Source organism: Dryobates pubescens, chromosome 6 (genome assembly GCF_014839835.1).
Source record: "Dryobates pubescens isolate bDryPub1 chromosome 6, bDryPub1.pri, whole genome shotgun sequence".
Taxonomy (NCBI): Eukaryota; Metazoa; Chordata; class Aves; order Piciformes; family Picidae; genus Dryobates; species Dryobates pubescens.
The window spans coordinates 39,486,963-39,504,080 of NC_071617.1; the positions used below are offsets into that span (position 1 = coordinate 39,486,963).

At 40.6% G+C, this 17,118-nt stretch overlaps 2 protein-coding genes across 4 annotated transcripts in view; both read right to left on the reverse strand.

Annotated features, from left to right (window-relative positions):
- The window catches only part of STRN (striatin), a 71,164-nt gene extending 61,509 nt beyond the window's left edge, over positions 1-9,655 (reverse strand). For 2 of the 3 annotated variants that reach the window (XM_054162352.1, XM_054162351.1), the window contains exon 1: positions 9,250-9,646. In XM_054162352.1, the coding sequence (XP_054018327.1) occupies positions 9,250-9,552 (303 nt within the window). In that variant the 5' untranslated portion in view covers positions 9,553-9,646. Of the gene's footprint in view, positions 1-9,249 lie in introns of all 3 variants that reach the window. The other variant, XM_054162353.1, reaches the window with a different exon arrangement.
- Positions 9,656-12,818: 3,163 nt separating this feature from the next.
- The window catches only part of HEATR5B (HEAT repeat containing 5B), a 61,413-nt gene continuing 57,113 nt past the window's right edge, over positions 12,819-17,118 (reverse strand). Inside the window, exons 34-35 of the mRNA XM_009911711.2 lie at positions 15,566-15,779; positions 12,819-13,660 (exon numbers count right to left, since the gene is read on the reverse strand). Coding sequence (XP_009910013.1) covers positions 13,356-13,660; positions 15,566-15,779 — 519 coding nt within the window. The 3' untranslated portion in view covers positions 12,819-13,355. The remainder of the gene's footprint in view (positions 13,661-15,565; positions 15,780-17,118) is intronic.

Below are 17,118 nucleotides of genomic sequence, written 5' to 3' on the forward strand. Positions count from 1 at the left end.
ATGAGGAACATAATTTTATCAATAAATTAATGATCTGCAACACTGTTCTACACTTGCACTTTGGCCACCTGGGAAGGTCAGCCAAAAATGCCAAGAATTCACAAATACACGCAAAAAAACAGGTTCTGTGACAACTGACCTTCTAAGCTAATAAGGTTAAAATGCATCAGGTTGTGAACTAGTCATTGCAAATCTCCAAACCGCCTACAGGAATCACACAAAACCTCATATTGTTCTTTGCCTTATGGGTGGGGTGCATCATCTTCATAAAGCACCCAGCCCTGCCAGCTCCACAGAGAGGAATAAAGGCAGCAAATGCCTCAAGTTTATTCCAGGTTAAATACTACAGGTTACTGTACTACAGATCAGCTGTGAATTAAAATAAAGAGAGTAAAAAGGAAAATAAACACATGTAACACACAACTCCCTCCCCCAAAAGAAAAGAAAACAAAACCCCACAACCCCACAAACAAAGAAAAACAAAAACAAGCTAGAGAGTATTAAGAAGAGATAACTGGAACTGTATATTTCAGCTAGTCTAGTTTTTGCAGGTTTTTCCACTGCTATTTTGCAACATAACTTAGAATCTTCACGTGCATCTGGTCTAAGTTCATGGCACCGCAGCTACCTTAACTATTCCATGTCTTCACCAAGAGATTTTTAAAATAACTTTCATTCTGTTACAAAAAAAAGTTCTCATGAGCAACACCACTTGTTTTTTCACAGAAACTTCCCAAAAGACTCTAAGGTCTTATTACTGTGAAACGGACAAAGGGGTGAGGCAATGTTTTAGGTAGCACTGAGTTAGAAACAACGTTTTATAAAATGCTGCTGCCTTCCTAATACAGGCTTAGCAGCTGTAACAATGTAGTCAAATAATGAAATTGCACCTTAATCAATCCAAATTTTATCAATATTTTAAAAAGTAATTTAATTGCTTAATGTTTACAAATGTTTTAAAACTATAATTTGCACTTCTTGGAATCAGCAACCACCATGACAAGGATGTAGAAACGTATATTACAACTGCACATCTTTTTAGGCTGACACCTTGACATTACAAAAGTGCAAGAAATTAATATTTACTTTTAATGGAAAATGTGTGAAAAGAAACAGCACTATGGCTTCTAAAAAATTATGCATTTTCAGTATTTCAAGTTAAAAGGTGATTTATTTACTTTTTATGCTTAAGACTTGAGAACTATAAAAAAAAAACTTTCCATTCTTTTACAATATTTACAATATTTATCTTGTATATTTAAAATAAATCTCACTCCAAATTTATGGGCACTTCAAGGCCAACAGGCATCATTTGGCAAAGAGCTACCAAGACACACTATTCTGTATATACTGCTTCCGTAATACAACAATATCTTCACAGGTTAAGAAAAAGAGAATGAATGAGGGAAAATACTGACTGCAAGAAAAGTATTGCAAAAAACCATGCAGATAGCTAAAATAACTAAATACATATACAGATGAATCAGCTTTGAACAGCTGTTCTCAGTGGTCTATCAAGATCTGCCAGGATTCTGCAGGCTACTGGGATGCTCAGTATTTTAGATTAGAGTTGGTTCACTGAAGCATTACATGTTTGACTGTAATTGTAAATATGTGTAGGTATGCCTAGGGGGTAAGAGGAGAAGAGATAAAAAGCAAGTACAGTAAAGGAGGGAAAGGAAAATATCAATGATTAGTACAACTGGCAAACAAATTTTCAGGCACCATTAACATTTCTACACAAATCTACTGGCATTCTGTGCCAGAGAGGCTTGGAAGCTTTTCTAAGTGCCTGTAGCCATTTAAGATAACACAAAGCTGAAGTGGAGCCACAGGCTGAAAACCAGTGGCAGGCACTGCGGCTTATATAGCTTCAAACTGCACAGAAGATCATCATCCCATTTATCACCTGCATGCTCATTCTGAATGACAGTGCCTCATGGAACTAAGCAGCAGCACAATTTGCTACTGGCAAATTATTTTTGCTGTACTTCTGAGAGATGTTCTGAAACTAGCATCAGAGATGAGCCCTGAAAAAAAAATCAACCAAAGCAAAACCAAACATCCAAAATAGATCAGAGATTTAACTTGGGGTTAAAAAAAAACAACACAAACCAACAAGTTAAAAAAGCCATTTACTTACATTCCTAATTTCGTTTAAAAACAATCTCTTATCACTGAATTCAAAACTCCTAACAGACTATCCAGAGTCAACAATTATTTAGCTATTTGTTCTTAGCAATACTCTGAATACTAATTTAAGCATCTCAACCAACAGGAAGACTTTTCTTGCTGCAGTTTGAAGTGTTTTACCAGGCAGATGTCTCCTCAGATAGCCAGTCTTTTATCCACTCTTCAGTGCTGCCTTTCACTGTTCTAACAACTGCAAACATCAAAATACTTGCCAAGTTAGCCAAACAATCTATATTCAGATAATTTAACCGTTCTTCAGCATTCTTCATTCCTACAGTCATTCTTATAGTATACACTTAAGTGGTCAGTATTAAATTTTGGGGTTTTTTTAGTTGCAGGAGCATGCTCCATGCAGCGCAACGTAACAACAAAAAGAAAGCAAGTTTTAAACATCTATATAAGCAACACTACGATGATGTCACAAAATAATAAGATATTATAAGCTGGGGTCCAAACTGCAATGCTCAAATATAATTCCTTTCCATTTGCTGTACAAGAAAGGCAGAAATGCATCAACAACAGTCAGCACCAGGACTGATAAATAGACTCACAGCCCACATTTCAGCTGAGACAATGAAGTTCACAGCCTGAATGACTCACTTAGCAAGACAAGGGAGAACAAATCTGGGGGTGGTCTTTAGATTTGGCTTTGGTAACAAACAGAGCAAGGAACCAGACCTAACCACAGAAGCACTTCCAAATGCAACCAGCACACTCCTGTTTCTCTCTCCTACAGGCAGAAGCAGTTACTCCTTATATTCAGGCATGCAGCACCACCCTGAACTGACTAGGACATCAACTGAAAGAGATACAGAAATAACCGATTTTGTTCTCACCTCCTGTTTCCACGTTTGGATATGAATATTGTGCATGCCATTTCTGTTCCAATGTTTTTGCAATCTTGTCTTATGTGACTGCCCTGAAGGGAAATATTCCTGGCTAAGAGCAGGAAAAAACACAGTCTTTCCACACCACAATCTTAAATTGAACTTCTTTGTTACTGGGTTATTTTCAACATATTCAATATTAGTTAGCATACAGTAGGCTCTTTTCAAATAGGAAAAGAACATCTTCCAGATAAACCCATATACAGATGCATACAGAATGGGTCACTGTAACAAACTGAACCTTTTATTTCACATCTTAAAGAGTATTTTCACTGTTGCTGTCCGCAAAGCATGGATCCTGAGCACTCCAAAGTTATTCAGATAACCCATTTCAAGTATCAGAGAATTTCTCACCGTTTAAAACTCAAACACATAACAACCCTTCATCTATAACTAAGTCATTTCTTGTCACTTTTTAGCTAAGGACCTTAGAAAGGAGGACTTGACAAGGCCTGGCAGCCTTGTGAAGCCAAATATGAGAGTACATTGCTGACCTATACCTATTCTCTCTAAAAAATGGATATCAGTTTTAGTTGAGGCCTGGCATTTGTACAGCCTTACTTCTTTTAGCATTAAATTAAGATGAACAAAAATTCTCTGGAGATGCATGTGGATCTTCCTTGGGGAATTTTACACAGCCTGTTTTAGAATTGGTAAATGAAGTTTCGGTGTACACTGAAACATCAAAAAAGGCTGAGTTACATTTCCAACTTGCTCAAACTGTGCAAAGTTACATAACCCTGATGCAATAAAACTGACAGACTCCAAGACTTTTAACAAGAAATGGAGGGCTACAATAACAGTTGGACAGATTCTGATCCAAATTATAAATGCACACTAGCAAAGACAGGATATATCATCACATGGTAACTTGACATCAAAATCCAAAGTTTTACACCTAGCATAGAATCATAGAATCAATAAGGTTGGAAAAGACCTCAGAGATCATCAACTCCATTTTTGCTTAAGTCAACAATTCCGTAGCAAATCAGCTTTCTGTGAAAAGTGTTTGTAAGCTTTGAAGACTACTAGGAGACAATGTAACATTGCAAAACTGTCTGTTCGTGCCATGTCAATATTTACAGCAACACTGCTGAAGGAGTTAGGCCCATTTAAGAAATACGTTTTCATTACAGTTTAAACTAAATTACAGATGTAACAGATTTGAGAAGAATGGGAACAACTGACGCTGGGAAATGCTCAGATCATTTACACAATTATAAAAAATATTTTAAAAAAAATCAAATTACTACCAAAAAAACCCCCAAAAAACAAAAAACAACACACCATCACAGGTACAGACCTGCAAAGAACAAGTCTCATCAGTTTGTATTCACATTCTACTTCTCTAAAAAAAGTTACAAACTTCTATAACGCAGTTCCTTCTTCACTGAACATTTACTCTCATTTTTCCACCTGTCTTAAACAAATCAAGCTATGATATCTTATCAATGAGTGTACTGGGATTAGCTGTCAAACCAGCGTACAAGCAAACAGCAAGAGTATTGAAGCTCCTCTTTGCTTCAAATTAATTTGGCAACTAGGAAGTTTGCTAAAGAAAACTTAGCAAAAGAAAGGATATCTGGTAGTCCCCAGAATCATTTGGCATCATCCTCTCCAAATAAACACACCTCAGTATTGTAACCATGACAGATTTTCTTCTGCCTTTATTTTTATTTATCTGATGCATTTAAAGAATAAAGCTGAAAATATTGTCCTTCTAGGGTGGAGAGTGATTTAACATTAATTACTGTTTTCTTTCTAACATGTGCCTTATGAGAAAAAAATATTTTATTGAGGAGTTCCACAGCTACGGCACTTCAGCCAATTCATCCTTCATGGAGAACCTCAGAGATTTGACTCACATCATCATAATTGAAAATCTTACACAAAACTGCTTAAAATTGTATTTTATTTGCTAAAACAAAATCCTTAGCGGTTTTCCAGTAACAACTGATTTCATAAACTCACTGTCCATTAGTTTTTTCTCAGAACAATATTTTCAGATTATTCAGTTATCAGAATGGCTTTTAACTAGAAACTTAATCCAATAAGAGAAACATTATCTAAAAGCCAAACTGTAAATATCAACTATTTCTGAATCAAGTAACAAATGTCCTAAACCACACTATAAATAGCCACAGCCATCTGTCTGATTTGCCCCTTCTCCTCCTTACTTTAACTTGCCTATCTCCAAGGACACAATCTTACCACATAGCATGCCTGGTTTCACTGCCTGCCTCCTGCCTCAGAAAAGCAGCAGTGAGAGGGAAGGTCACCATTCCTGACCCCAGCCCAGAAAGCCAACATTATTAAATCTGACTTCCATAACCAACCTCAAGTGCTTATCTGTTACTTCCATCACATTCCTTCTATTACAGTTGTTTGCCAGCATTTAAACACATTTTATCTCATTTCATTAACTCTTCCTGTCATTTGGGTGGGTGGGGTTTTTTTTTTAGCACTATCTTAAAGAATATTTTTAACAAAGTTGTGGAAAGACAAGCACGTTCTATCTACCCATTCACCACAATTTCTTTGTAAATCTTTTCAAAGGAAAGATTACCCAAGAAATAGAAGTTTTATGTAACCCTATCGGTTCCCACTACTCCAAAGCAGTCTATTATACAGAAACAGTTATCAGCACAAACGAAAATTTCAGTAGTGCAGAGGACAAGAGCTAGAAAATTCCTCAGCTGGAATTTAGAGCGTTTGTAAAATGTGGAGAAATGTCAGAGTCTGCAAATCAGAACTTTTGCCAGAAAAACATTTGTCAGAAGTTTCAATCGCAGCATATGCATTGATTGCAAAGACAACGTTTTTAGTCAAAACAAGGGACATTTATACACACACACAAGCGTTCCAAGCTCATCCAGCCCAGAAGCAGCAGAGCTCAACAGCTTTGTTGCTTGCTGGGACAAGGACATGCATCGGCAGCACTCGGCTCTGCGGGGGTCCCAGCCGCGGGGTTAGAGTCCCCATTGCTCCCTCCCCAGGGGTGGCAGACGGTTAATTAAAAGGGAAATAACATCGGCAACAGAGAATCACCCCCAACCAGTCAGAAGAAGCAAGTCAAAGCACCAATATGGGAGACAGTTTAAACTCCGGCTGCCTCCAGCAAAGACACAGATTTCATTGTCCTGCACATGCATTTGATCAAACTCTTCACTATTTTTAGATGATCTTGTCCAAAGCATAATGACAACTCTGAAGTGCCTTGGAAGCACAGTCAAAAAAAAAAAAAAAAAAAAAAAAGCAAAATGAAAAAGAAAGCTTTTGCAGAATAGGGAAGCCTTTCATGTCAACTCTCTCCAAAGCAGCTATTAGAAGAACTTAAGAAAAGAAAAAAAGTTACTCATTTCTCAAAAGAAAATGAAAATATGTGATCATTCTATAAAACATGGTTTGTGATAATAAAACTAATGATGTTAGTATTTATTCCAGTGAATTCACAGGGCATTATTTCAAAATGCAGATGTCAAAGCACCATAATCAGAAAGCATGCATTAAAAAGTGAAATGTGTGATCAGCAGACAAACATCTAGGGGAACCCCCCCATGAATCTGTTTTCATTCTTATTTGAAATACATAGCTTACAGTGATACTTGCATACATACAAATATTGAAGATTAGATAATAGAGGCAACAATATCTTCAAGAGAAGTAGTGTGATAATCAGAGAATGCACGAGTATTTGCCATGAAAAGAAAAATATAGACACCTGATAAGAAAAAATACACTGGAAGGTGGTACTAGACCAGTAACTAAGAACAGAGACCTGGCCTGCCAATTCGTGTATGTGGTATAAACTTGCAGGTGTGTCCCCAAACAAGCATCACATGTTGCAACAGAAAGGTACTCTACCTAAATATCACATTCAATTCCATGCAATTAAGTACAAGGAAAAGAAAAAGAAAATACAAAGAAGCCCAGAGGGGAAGAAAAGGAAGATAGGAAATCACAGTGGGACTGACATTCAAGGTGATTTTTGGAGAGAGGGGATAACTTAACTAACCAACAACTACCAAGCAGATGCCAAGCATGGTAATATTATAGTATACAGTATCTGAGGTGTTTAAATATCATGGCAGGTAAGAAATTAGAGGGTTTTTTTTAAAAAAGTCTACCCTAAAGAAATAAGATGAACTGCAGCAAAAAAATCATGGATACTAAGTCCCCCATACAAAATAGGTCCTCTGCCACACAGGCTCCCAGGAGGGTGGATAACCTAACAGTGAAATTTACATTCTATTGAAGACTAGCAAAGTACAGTCAGGAGCTCTGCATTTTTATCCCAAGGGAGTGAAACTGCCCAACCTCATACTTCCATTACTCGGTTAAATGTTTCCAGATATAGGCTAACAAAAGGCTTCAGAAGGAGCACAGAACCAGTTTTTAATTAACGCTGCTCATCCTCAGACATACATGTACAATTTCTAAAAGCCATGCTGTAGTTGTTGCACCCCTAACACAAACCTTTCACATGGATCAAAGAACATTCAACTGCAAATGGTCACAGCAGACGTAATGTCTGATGCTTATAGAGACAGCCAAGAATTTTGCACCTTTCTGAACATGACTCCACGGCAGATAAATGCTGTTGCAGCTCATGGCAATGCAAGCCACAGCTAATTATAACTTTATTGAGACGTTTTAGCGAGAGCCAAAGGCATTCAAGCAAACAAGATGCAGAGAGGTTATATTCTCAGTTCTGCCACTGACAATGCAAGACTTCTGCAAATAGTTTAAATGCTTTGCTTCTTTCCGGTCTGATCTATAACACCAAGCTTTTGAGGGATATTTGGGTCAGGTAGGGAAGGAAGAGTGGCATACTAGCCTCTGTTGAAGGGCACAATAAATATTCAAAGTGGTATTGCTATCAAACAACACACTATCAAAATTTCTTAGGTCCATAAACCAGACTTTTTTCTCAAAAGCAATTTTTGAGATCTGTAACAGCTATGAAAAAAAGGTCAAGATATTTAAGAGACTCCAACAGATATTCTTCTTATGCATAACTAAGCCAGGTATTTTCCACATAGTATTTACTGGATGTAGCGACAGAAACACAATTCATTTATTAACAGATTTATCAGGGAATCGTTGAGGCTGAAAAATTACTCTCCTGTCCTCAGGACCACTTAAATTCCTACATAGGGAACTCTCAGCAAAGAATATCACAGCAGCTGCTCTTCTCAGAGTGGCTGGTTGATGTTACCACAGAAAGTACCATTAAAAAGATGACATCTCTACTAACTGGGGGGGGGAACAAACCACAACGACCAAAAAAAAAAAAAGTCCACCACAAACAGAAGCAGTTTGCATTGCTAGACAGGCTCAAGACTCTCTTGATAAAAAGAAAAGACAAAAAAGGGACAGGAAACGAGACAAAGAATGGAGTCTAAGCAGAGACTTTTCAGTCTCAAACACGGTCAAACGAGAACCAAACAGTGGGCTAGTAGTAATGTGGACAGTGTTAAGGTATAAACCAGAGATTTTCTTGTAAACGAAGCCAAAGAGGAAAAATTACTAAGACTGCATTAAGGAGTTAATGTAATGTGCCCATCACTGAAGTACCTGGCTTTAGGTCAGCAGTTCACAAGTTCTTCAACCACAAGATCCCTATCGGTCCTTTAATGCATTAATGAGAGTACCATCCCCATCGCTTTTCAACTGAAAACACTACATAACGTGTCCCTGTAATACCGAAGAGTTGCAGCCGGTCCCAGGCCCGGCCGGGGGGCGGCCGAGGTACAGCGAGGCTATGTGCCAGCGGCACAAGCTGAGTATGCAGCTCACCAGAACCAATTCTTAACACTGGGTTATGAAACCGGGGGCAAGTTTAGGCGGCTGGCCCTAGAGGGGGCACCCGGAAAACTCCGGAGATGGGGCGAAAGCCTCTCAGCGGGCAGACACTGCTCTCCTCCGGGCCGGCCGCCATATCACGCCCCTCCACCGGGCAGCGTCCGGGGGGGCGGCCGCCCTCTGAGAGGGAGGGAAATGGCCCGCGGCGGAGCCGGGCGTCCGCTCCCTCACGAGGGTACGGACAAGACCAAAACCGAGGCAGAGGCTTGGGCAGCCGTTCCCCGACCCTGCGTAGCCTTAAGGCGCGGCCGCCAAAACAGCGGGGGAGTTGTGGGGGGGTGGGTAAAGAGATCGCCGGTGTTACCTGCAGCTCCGCCCGCTCCGCCTCCCACTCGGCGCGCTCCGCCTCGAAGCGGCCCCACTCGTGCTGCAGGAAATGCAGGATGCCTGGCACGCTATATTGAGCCCGAGACGCCGATACTGGAGGAGGGGGTCCGGAGGCTGAGACCCCCCCGCCGCCGCCTCCTCCTGCTGCCGCTGCGGCGGCCGCTGCTGCTGCCGCTTCGCCCGGCTCCAGCCCCGGCCCGCCTGCCGGCGGCGGCAAAAGCAGGGCATTATTATTATTGTTGTTGCTGAAGAAAACGCCGGGCCCTGCTTGTTCGTCCATGGCCGGGCTGCGTCTACTGCGTTCCCCGCCGCCGTCCCCTCCTCCGCGAGCCGCCGCCCGCGCCCAGCCGCGTCCCGGCAGCAGCAGCAGCAACAACCTGGGCGCGTCCCGCCCGCCGTCACCGCCTGACAGCCGCCCCCGCCGGCTGTTACGGCGGCCCAGTAGGGACAACTCTAGAGAGGGATTCACCCCAGCCCCTCTCGCGGCATTCTGGGAAATGTAGTCCCGCTGGGTAGCAGGACGCCCCGCCGAGGGACGGCCGGAATTTACCCAGCTGCCTTTTTGTGCAGCGCGCTGCCCGTATTTCGAGGATGGACATTACAGCCAGTTGAGCCTCAGCGCTTTGACCAGCTATCCTGGGGCAGAGACCGGCAACACACCCATGGGCCCAGTAAGCAAGGTGGGCGTGAGAGAGACCAAGGGGAGCAAAGCTACGGCTGAGAGGGCAGGGCAGCCTCGAGAGCACTGATTAACCATAATCTCCACCTCAGAGGAGGGATTTAAACAGCCTTGGCACACTCGCAGCCCAGCATGGGGAGAGAAGAAGGGCAAGTGTCTTGTGGCAGTTCCATAAACTTTGGCCAAGCCCTGCCCTTTCACCCCCAACTTTTGTGTTTTGGCCCTGTTCTGAGCAACTAAAACAAAAAAGTCCGTTACGAGGGTTTCTTGAAAATCTCCAGAAATGTTGAGAAGGAGAGCAGAATAACTTTTGCAGGATTTGCCATCCTCTCTTCTGCAAGGAAAGGGAAAACATACTTTGAGACTTGACACCAAAGCCTCATGCTGAAGCACAAGTTGCCAGCAGCACTACTCCCTCCTACCTCTCCCAAAGATAAGAGGACAGCTAGGCCTGCATTCCATACTGACGTATGTATTGCTGAAGACAAATACATCCCTACCAACAGGCTTTACAGCAGGGTTAAGTGTGAGCAGGGTGAATGATGGTGCGTTGCTACAGATACTGCTGCATGCGCTGAGCATAGGCCCTGCCACCCCCTCACCACGCCCAGGCACACCAGCAGCAGCGCCCTGCTTACTCAAGCAGCACTTCCTGTTTCCTTCTGTGCGAATCTGTTCTCACCCACTTTGTAACTCTACCCTTGGAGACTGGAGCTCGGGTGGGTGGACAACCTCTTTGTGCTTTTGGAGAGGGAAAGACAATTAAGGAAGCTTATAGAGATCACCAGAGAGGAAAGGGCCACAGAAGTGAAAGCACAGAAGAGGGAGCATGCTCTGCGGACCTCAGCTGGACACCAGGGTAGAACAAAAAGGCTCACCCAAAAAGGAAGGAAATGGCAAAGAGAGGAACGACATGAAAGGGAAATGAAGCAAAAGTTGGTTTAATGAAAAAGCACATTAAAAAGGCCACTGACAAAGATTAAAAATATAATAATCACTACAGCCATTCCAAGTTGCTATTTTTTTAAGTCAAACTAAATTTGATGCTGAAATACTACATAAAACCACACCATTATAGCTTAGTATCAGGAGCAAGCAAGCAATAAACTGGGGAAGGACATACAAATGAAAGTTGTGCATGTTGTCACAGAGCATACAAAGAAAAACGTCTTCCTTCTCTATCCCTCTACATCTGTCTAGTACTATTTTCCATTCTGCATTTTTCAGTTTGTACTGGCTTCTTACACGGATTGGTACATTCCCCTCCCCACCTCACCTTTTCTGAATTTCCAGACATCCTGAAAAACTACACTCCAACCAAAACATAAAAGTGCTGAGGAAAAATTAAGGTAAATAAAACCTGATCATAGAAAAAAAGTTTCCAGCAATCATCAGTTAAGTCACTAGATCACCTGGGGAAGGAGGGAATATAAAACCGGGTATTAAGTTATTTTTCTTAGTTATACTTGCAATTTTTCAGTGTGTAATTTTGCACTGAAAGTTTCCTTAATACATTCTCTCAGCTGTTAAACAGCTTCAGAACTTCCAAGCAACAGAGCTTTGTACTGCTGGGAACATGTATTAGAAAGTGATATATTTTAATGAATTTAATTCTCACTGCAAATAAAAAGATTAAAAAAGTAGTGAAATTACTTTCCTCCTTGTGTATGGCATATTGTTTTTACTTCTGCATGTATCTTTAACCCTTTAGGACAATGGAACAAGACTTTTAAGTTGCCACCTTTATGAAAAAACGCCAACATTTGAAAGGTTGGTTTGCACCACTTGTGTCCTCACTTTAGTACTTCATTAATCACTGTGAAATAAAAGCTTTTGTGATTTTTTGTTAAATATTTTGCACTTGCCAAATACAACAGGGCAAAAGAGCACTGTCTTGTGCATAGGTAATAAGGTCTTGTGGGAAGAGACTAGGAGGCAAATGACTATGCAAAAATAATGATATACAACCATATCTACTAGCTGTTACTCATATTCAGTTCCATTTACTACCTCTTTGTTATATTTAGGTTGAAGTATGAAATATGCAGCTTTTACAGAGTATCCAAAAAACATCAGAGATGAAACTCAACAAACGTAGCCATGGCTTCATTATTTGGTTTCTCTCTATAAAGCAAAATGTATAGAAAGATCCCTATAGAAGCCCATAAATTCAACAGCAACATCTAAAAATTCATGTTAAGTCAGTCTTGTATACACAAGAAAATACATGGTTCTGCACTTCTACCGATAGGAAGGGTGAGGTGTGGCAGCGGATAGACATTGGAAGTCACTGTCTCTCTGCTCTAAGGGTAGACCAGCAATTGACCTCCACACTCCAAAATCTGCAGGTCAGACTCAGTGAGATGTGAGGGGAGCTATATGCTTTTCAAAAAAGAAAAGCTTCGTAGGGGAAGGGAAAACGAGGAGCTTAGCTCTCACTTGTGTTCTGCTCCCTTAGTAAGTACAGGTGCAAAGTGCTCAAGTCACTTGGCTCTGCAAACTTACCAGGAGCTACAGACATGATCTCCACTGAGACTAAACTCTTGCAGGAAAGTTAAATACCCAGAAGTCTGAACAAAGAGTGGAATCATCATATTCAAACAGTGTCTGGCAGAATAGGAATACTGCTGACAAACAGCACCTCATGAGGGCTAAAATCTACACCTACAAAAATGCAGATAGCAGGCAGTTCTCTTTATAAACTCAATTTCCAATGCATTCTTTCACATTTATCTTAGAACAGATTAGGGATGAGATTCTTTGCATCCTTTATTAACTTTCAAGCATGGAAATGGATTGGAAAGAAATATACACCACATAAATGAAGACAACTCATTGAGAAAGCATGCTTGATCGTTCATCTTGAGAAAGGCTGAAATTCTTCAGTTATTTGGATTTCTTTTTCATGCAAGCCAAAATGATCTTCAAAGTCCGACAACCCCCTTCCCTACATATAGTTCAAAAGGAAAAAGTATGCATTTCAAGTTACCCATGGTACATGGTACGTACTTCATAACAGTTTCCCTTCTTCCCTCTGTCCCCACTGTGTTTGCGTGTTGGTACAAGGGTAGGGTAACAATCACCAGATTTTAAAAACCACTCAAAGGTTTGGGGTAGCTTTTAAAAATAAATAAAACTATTTAGTCAGAGAACAGGGGGGGTTTAGTGGATAATTTATAACACAAATTCATAAATATGATCACATTACATTTCCTAAAAATCTATATAAATACCACCGACACCACTTCCCTTGTAATGCATGGATCTCAAGTAATTACACAGAGCTCTATTTGACAGCATTGCACATACAAATTCCACAGTATTACAGACATACATGGAGTAACACATTGGGGTTAATGTAATGCTTCTGAATACGTAAGGTCCAAAAAATACTAAAAAGTAATTCAAAAAAAGCTAGTTTTCAGTTTAATTGTTGGGGTGGAATGTACTGTGGGTGGTGGTTGCCTAGCAGCTGCTTTTGCTTTGCTGGCCTGACTTGCTCGGACTGCAGTTTCTAGACGTGTTTTTAATTCAGGAGCAGCTCCCATTACTGTCTTGAAAGCATGTGGGTAAAGTGGACCAATGTGCATTAGATTCTGAAGTGCAAATTCGTGAAGATCCTTAGAGGCTGTTGATGCAGAGGCAAAGGCATTTTCATTCAGTAAATAGGAGATCAGAGTGGGAACGAGAAGGGCAAGCAACTGGACCCCTAGACACGAAAGAAAGAAAAAAAATGTTATTACCATTTCACAGAAGAAAGAAATCTTTTTCTTTTTTTCAGTTACTAGACTGATAAGGGTAATGTTTTCAGAATTTACAATAAGCACTGTTATTAAAAAAATACCAAATAAAAAACTGAAATGTAGATGGTTTCCCATCTGTTGGTCACTCAAGTCTTTCTTACAAGGAGTATGTTTCAGGCTTCTATTATTGTTCATCACAGTTATTTTGTTCCTGACAATTCTTAAAGATTCCTTTGCATCAGCTGACAGGAGATCATTGATAGGAGATTCCAAGATGTAGAGTGTCTATCACACTAATGGATTTCAAAACACTTCTCAGGCAGACAAACATTATGCAGTTCAATCTGTGTGTCAGCCTTCCTGGTGAGTGTAACAGAACTGCTGTTAGTATGCAAGCGTTCAGAGGAAAGTCAGACACAGCTACCTGCTATATTACTCCATTCTAGAAGATTCCAATCCAAAAACTAGCACCACAACTTTACACAGGCTAGCAGAGCCTAATGAGGCCATGGCCTAGATTGGCATAGGCATCAAAAGGGCTTACCTCTAGAACAAACCAAAAAAAACCCGACTGAACTTAAGTATCAGGTCTATTTCTTTGTATCCAGCAAGGATATTGCTCTCTACAACTACCTGAAAGGAGGTTCTAGTCGGGGGGGGTTAGTCTCCTCTCCCAAGTAACTGGCACCAGGATAAGAGGAAATTGCTTCAATTTGTGCCAGGGGAGACAATATCTCTGTATTAGGAAACATTTCTTTACTGAAAGAGTGGTCAGGCTTTGGAACAGGCTGCCCCGGGAAGTGGCAGACTCACCGTACCTGGACGTGTTCAAAATACATGAAGACATGGTACTTTGTGATGTGGACATGTCATGTTGAATTTACAGTTGTACTTGATCATCCTAGAGGTCTTTTCCAACCCTAATGATCCTATGATATCAATATGCCTTTGAAATGTTACCACAAATGTGTAACATGTTAAGTGTAAATTTTAAGCTCAAAGAACTTAATTAATGGTAGCTCATTGATCTAAAGATTTCTATGTTTAACAGAATATTAATGATTCTCCCTTAAAGCTTTTGACTAAATTCATACTCATGGAGTGATTGTCTTGAACCAACATTACCAAAAATCAGGTTTTTTATTTCCTCATTTGCTTCAGTTACTCTCTCATTTTACATGTGTCAAACAACTGTTCTGGAGGCAGAATGGGGCTCAAAAAAACATACATTTAGTGTTACATTATTAGCAATGAAGAGAAATAGCAACAAAAACCCAAATGACCAAACTCGCAGAAAATCAACAAGGAACTTTATCAGCATTTAAATCCAAACGTCTGCAAAGAAAGCCTTTAGAAAAAACATTGTTTCAGCTAAAGAAAAACTGAACTTAAACTATAAATACGAGAATAAATCTACTGAAGGAAACAGGAGGCTCCATCTATATTCAAGATCTTCTGACCGCTACAATTCAATTTCTAGGGCTTTTTGGATAGCTTTGTCAATTTGGTAGAAGTAAGCTGATAAAAGTGACGAGTCTGCTAAGATAAATGAAAGTTAACAATGGGAAAAAGAAAATTTAAACTGTGTGAACAATTAATTTCCCAAAAGAAGAAAACATCACTCACTACTGCAGTTCATGTTTAGATCCCTTTCTTTTTTTTCCCCCTTTCTGTAATTACCAGAAATGCACAGGCCACAGTACATCAATACTGTATGTGCTGTGTTGAGTCCATGTACATGGAAGCTCTAGTACTGGAATTACAAAAGCATGTTCCATGGCCATGTCCAATTTGTGACTGCCACCACGTTCTTAACAGCAAGATATCTAATGTTCAATTTTTATTTCTCTAGAAAGGAAAAAAACACTTACTATTCTGCTCCTCACCGAGGGCAACCAGTGTTTCAAGGACTTTAATTCCTTCCTGGACTGCTAACAGCTCCATGTTGTTGTTTGGGCGGCTCCTTTCCACAGCTTTCAACTTCTCAACAACGATAGGGGCCAGTGAATGAATATATGGTGTTGACAGGGCACGATTAGTGTGTTGGAACACAGAAAGCAGAAGCTGGTAACACTTGGCTTGAACCTAATCAAATCAAGATAAATACATTGTCCTGAAAGTTATTTGTTAACTCAGGAAATTATAATAAACTCTGCTATCTGTGTATCTGAGATACATGTAATGCCAAAAACCAAAACAACAAAACCACAACAAAAAATAACACTAAATGGGAAGGAAACATACAAAGAGGAAAGCAACAACACAGCTCAGCTGCTGAAACAGTATTAGCCCAGTTTTCAATTACAGAACAGAACAAACCAGGTTAGAAGAGACCTTCGAGATCATCGTGTCCAACCCATCATCCAACACCATCTAATCAACTAAACCATGGCACCAAGCACCCCATCAAGTCTCCTCCTAAACACCTCCAGTAACGGTGACTCCACCACCTCCCCGGGCAGCCCATTCCAATGGGCAATCACTTTCTCTATGAAGGATTTCTTCCTAACATCCAGTCTGCAATTGTATCCAGCAACTGTGTCCTCTAGGCAGTTAGAAAGACTGTGAAGGTACTAAACAGTATGAACAGTATGAACTCAGACCAAATAAAAGAATAGCTACTTTCATCAAGTCAGTCACTGTCTTGGTTTTGAGCAGACAGAAAGCTATTTTACCCCCACCCCAAAGGCGTAAAATAACAACGCTCCACAGAATTGGAAATTTAAATGGAAATACTGTTAACAAATATATACAACAATACAAAATATACAAGTTCATATTCAGTCTCAACCCAGTTCTCCAACCTGGGCTTTTCCCCAAAACCTCACTAGGTCAAAAACCTTTCAAATCCTTCCCCCCTAACCAGGCTAAACACCATACCTCCCTGCTTCCCCCCAACCTAGGCCTGAATTGCATAGGTAAAAATTAGCTTTGCCGAGGCCACAAACTCTCCCCACAAGAGATAATGGTCCAGGCTGGGAGCAAGGAGAGCAAGAAAATGGTAGAATAGACTGTGATACCCCTTTATACAAGGGGATGGGATGAAATAACAAAGATTACACTTTCCTGTGTCCACCTCCTTGTAGTTCTCTGGTAGTCCTGGAGGACTTTTCTCTATGGTTAAGACATCCAGTCTTAAACCCACAACAGTCACACAGGTCAAGAGAGAGCTACGTCTTAAGTCTCAGACCTATCAGCACTACTACTAGAATATCTGCCAAATCATGAAATGCTGTTCCAGTGTCATAAAAATTACTCTTGTCAAAGTGATTTATTGCTCTAAAATGTGCCAAGGCTGTAGCCAAAGTGGCAAGCCTGTCCCATCTATCCTTCTCATTCTCCATCTTGTGCTGGCAGTAGCATAGGACTAGATGTGCAGCCATACAGTGAGCTGGATCACAGAACCCTTCTCCTTGTCTTCCCT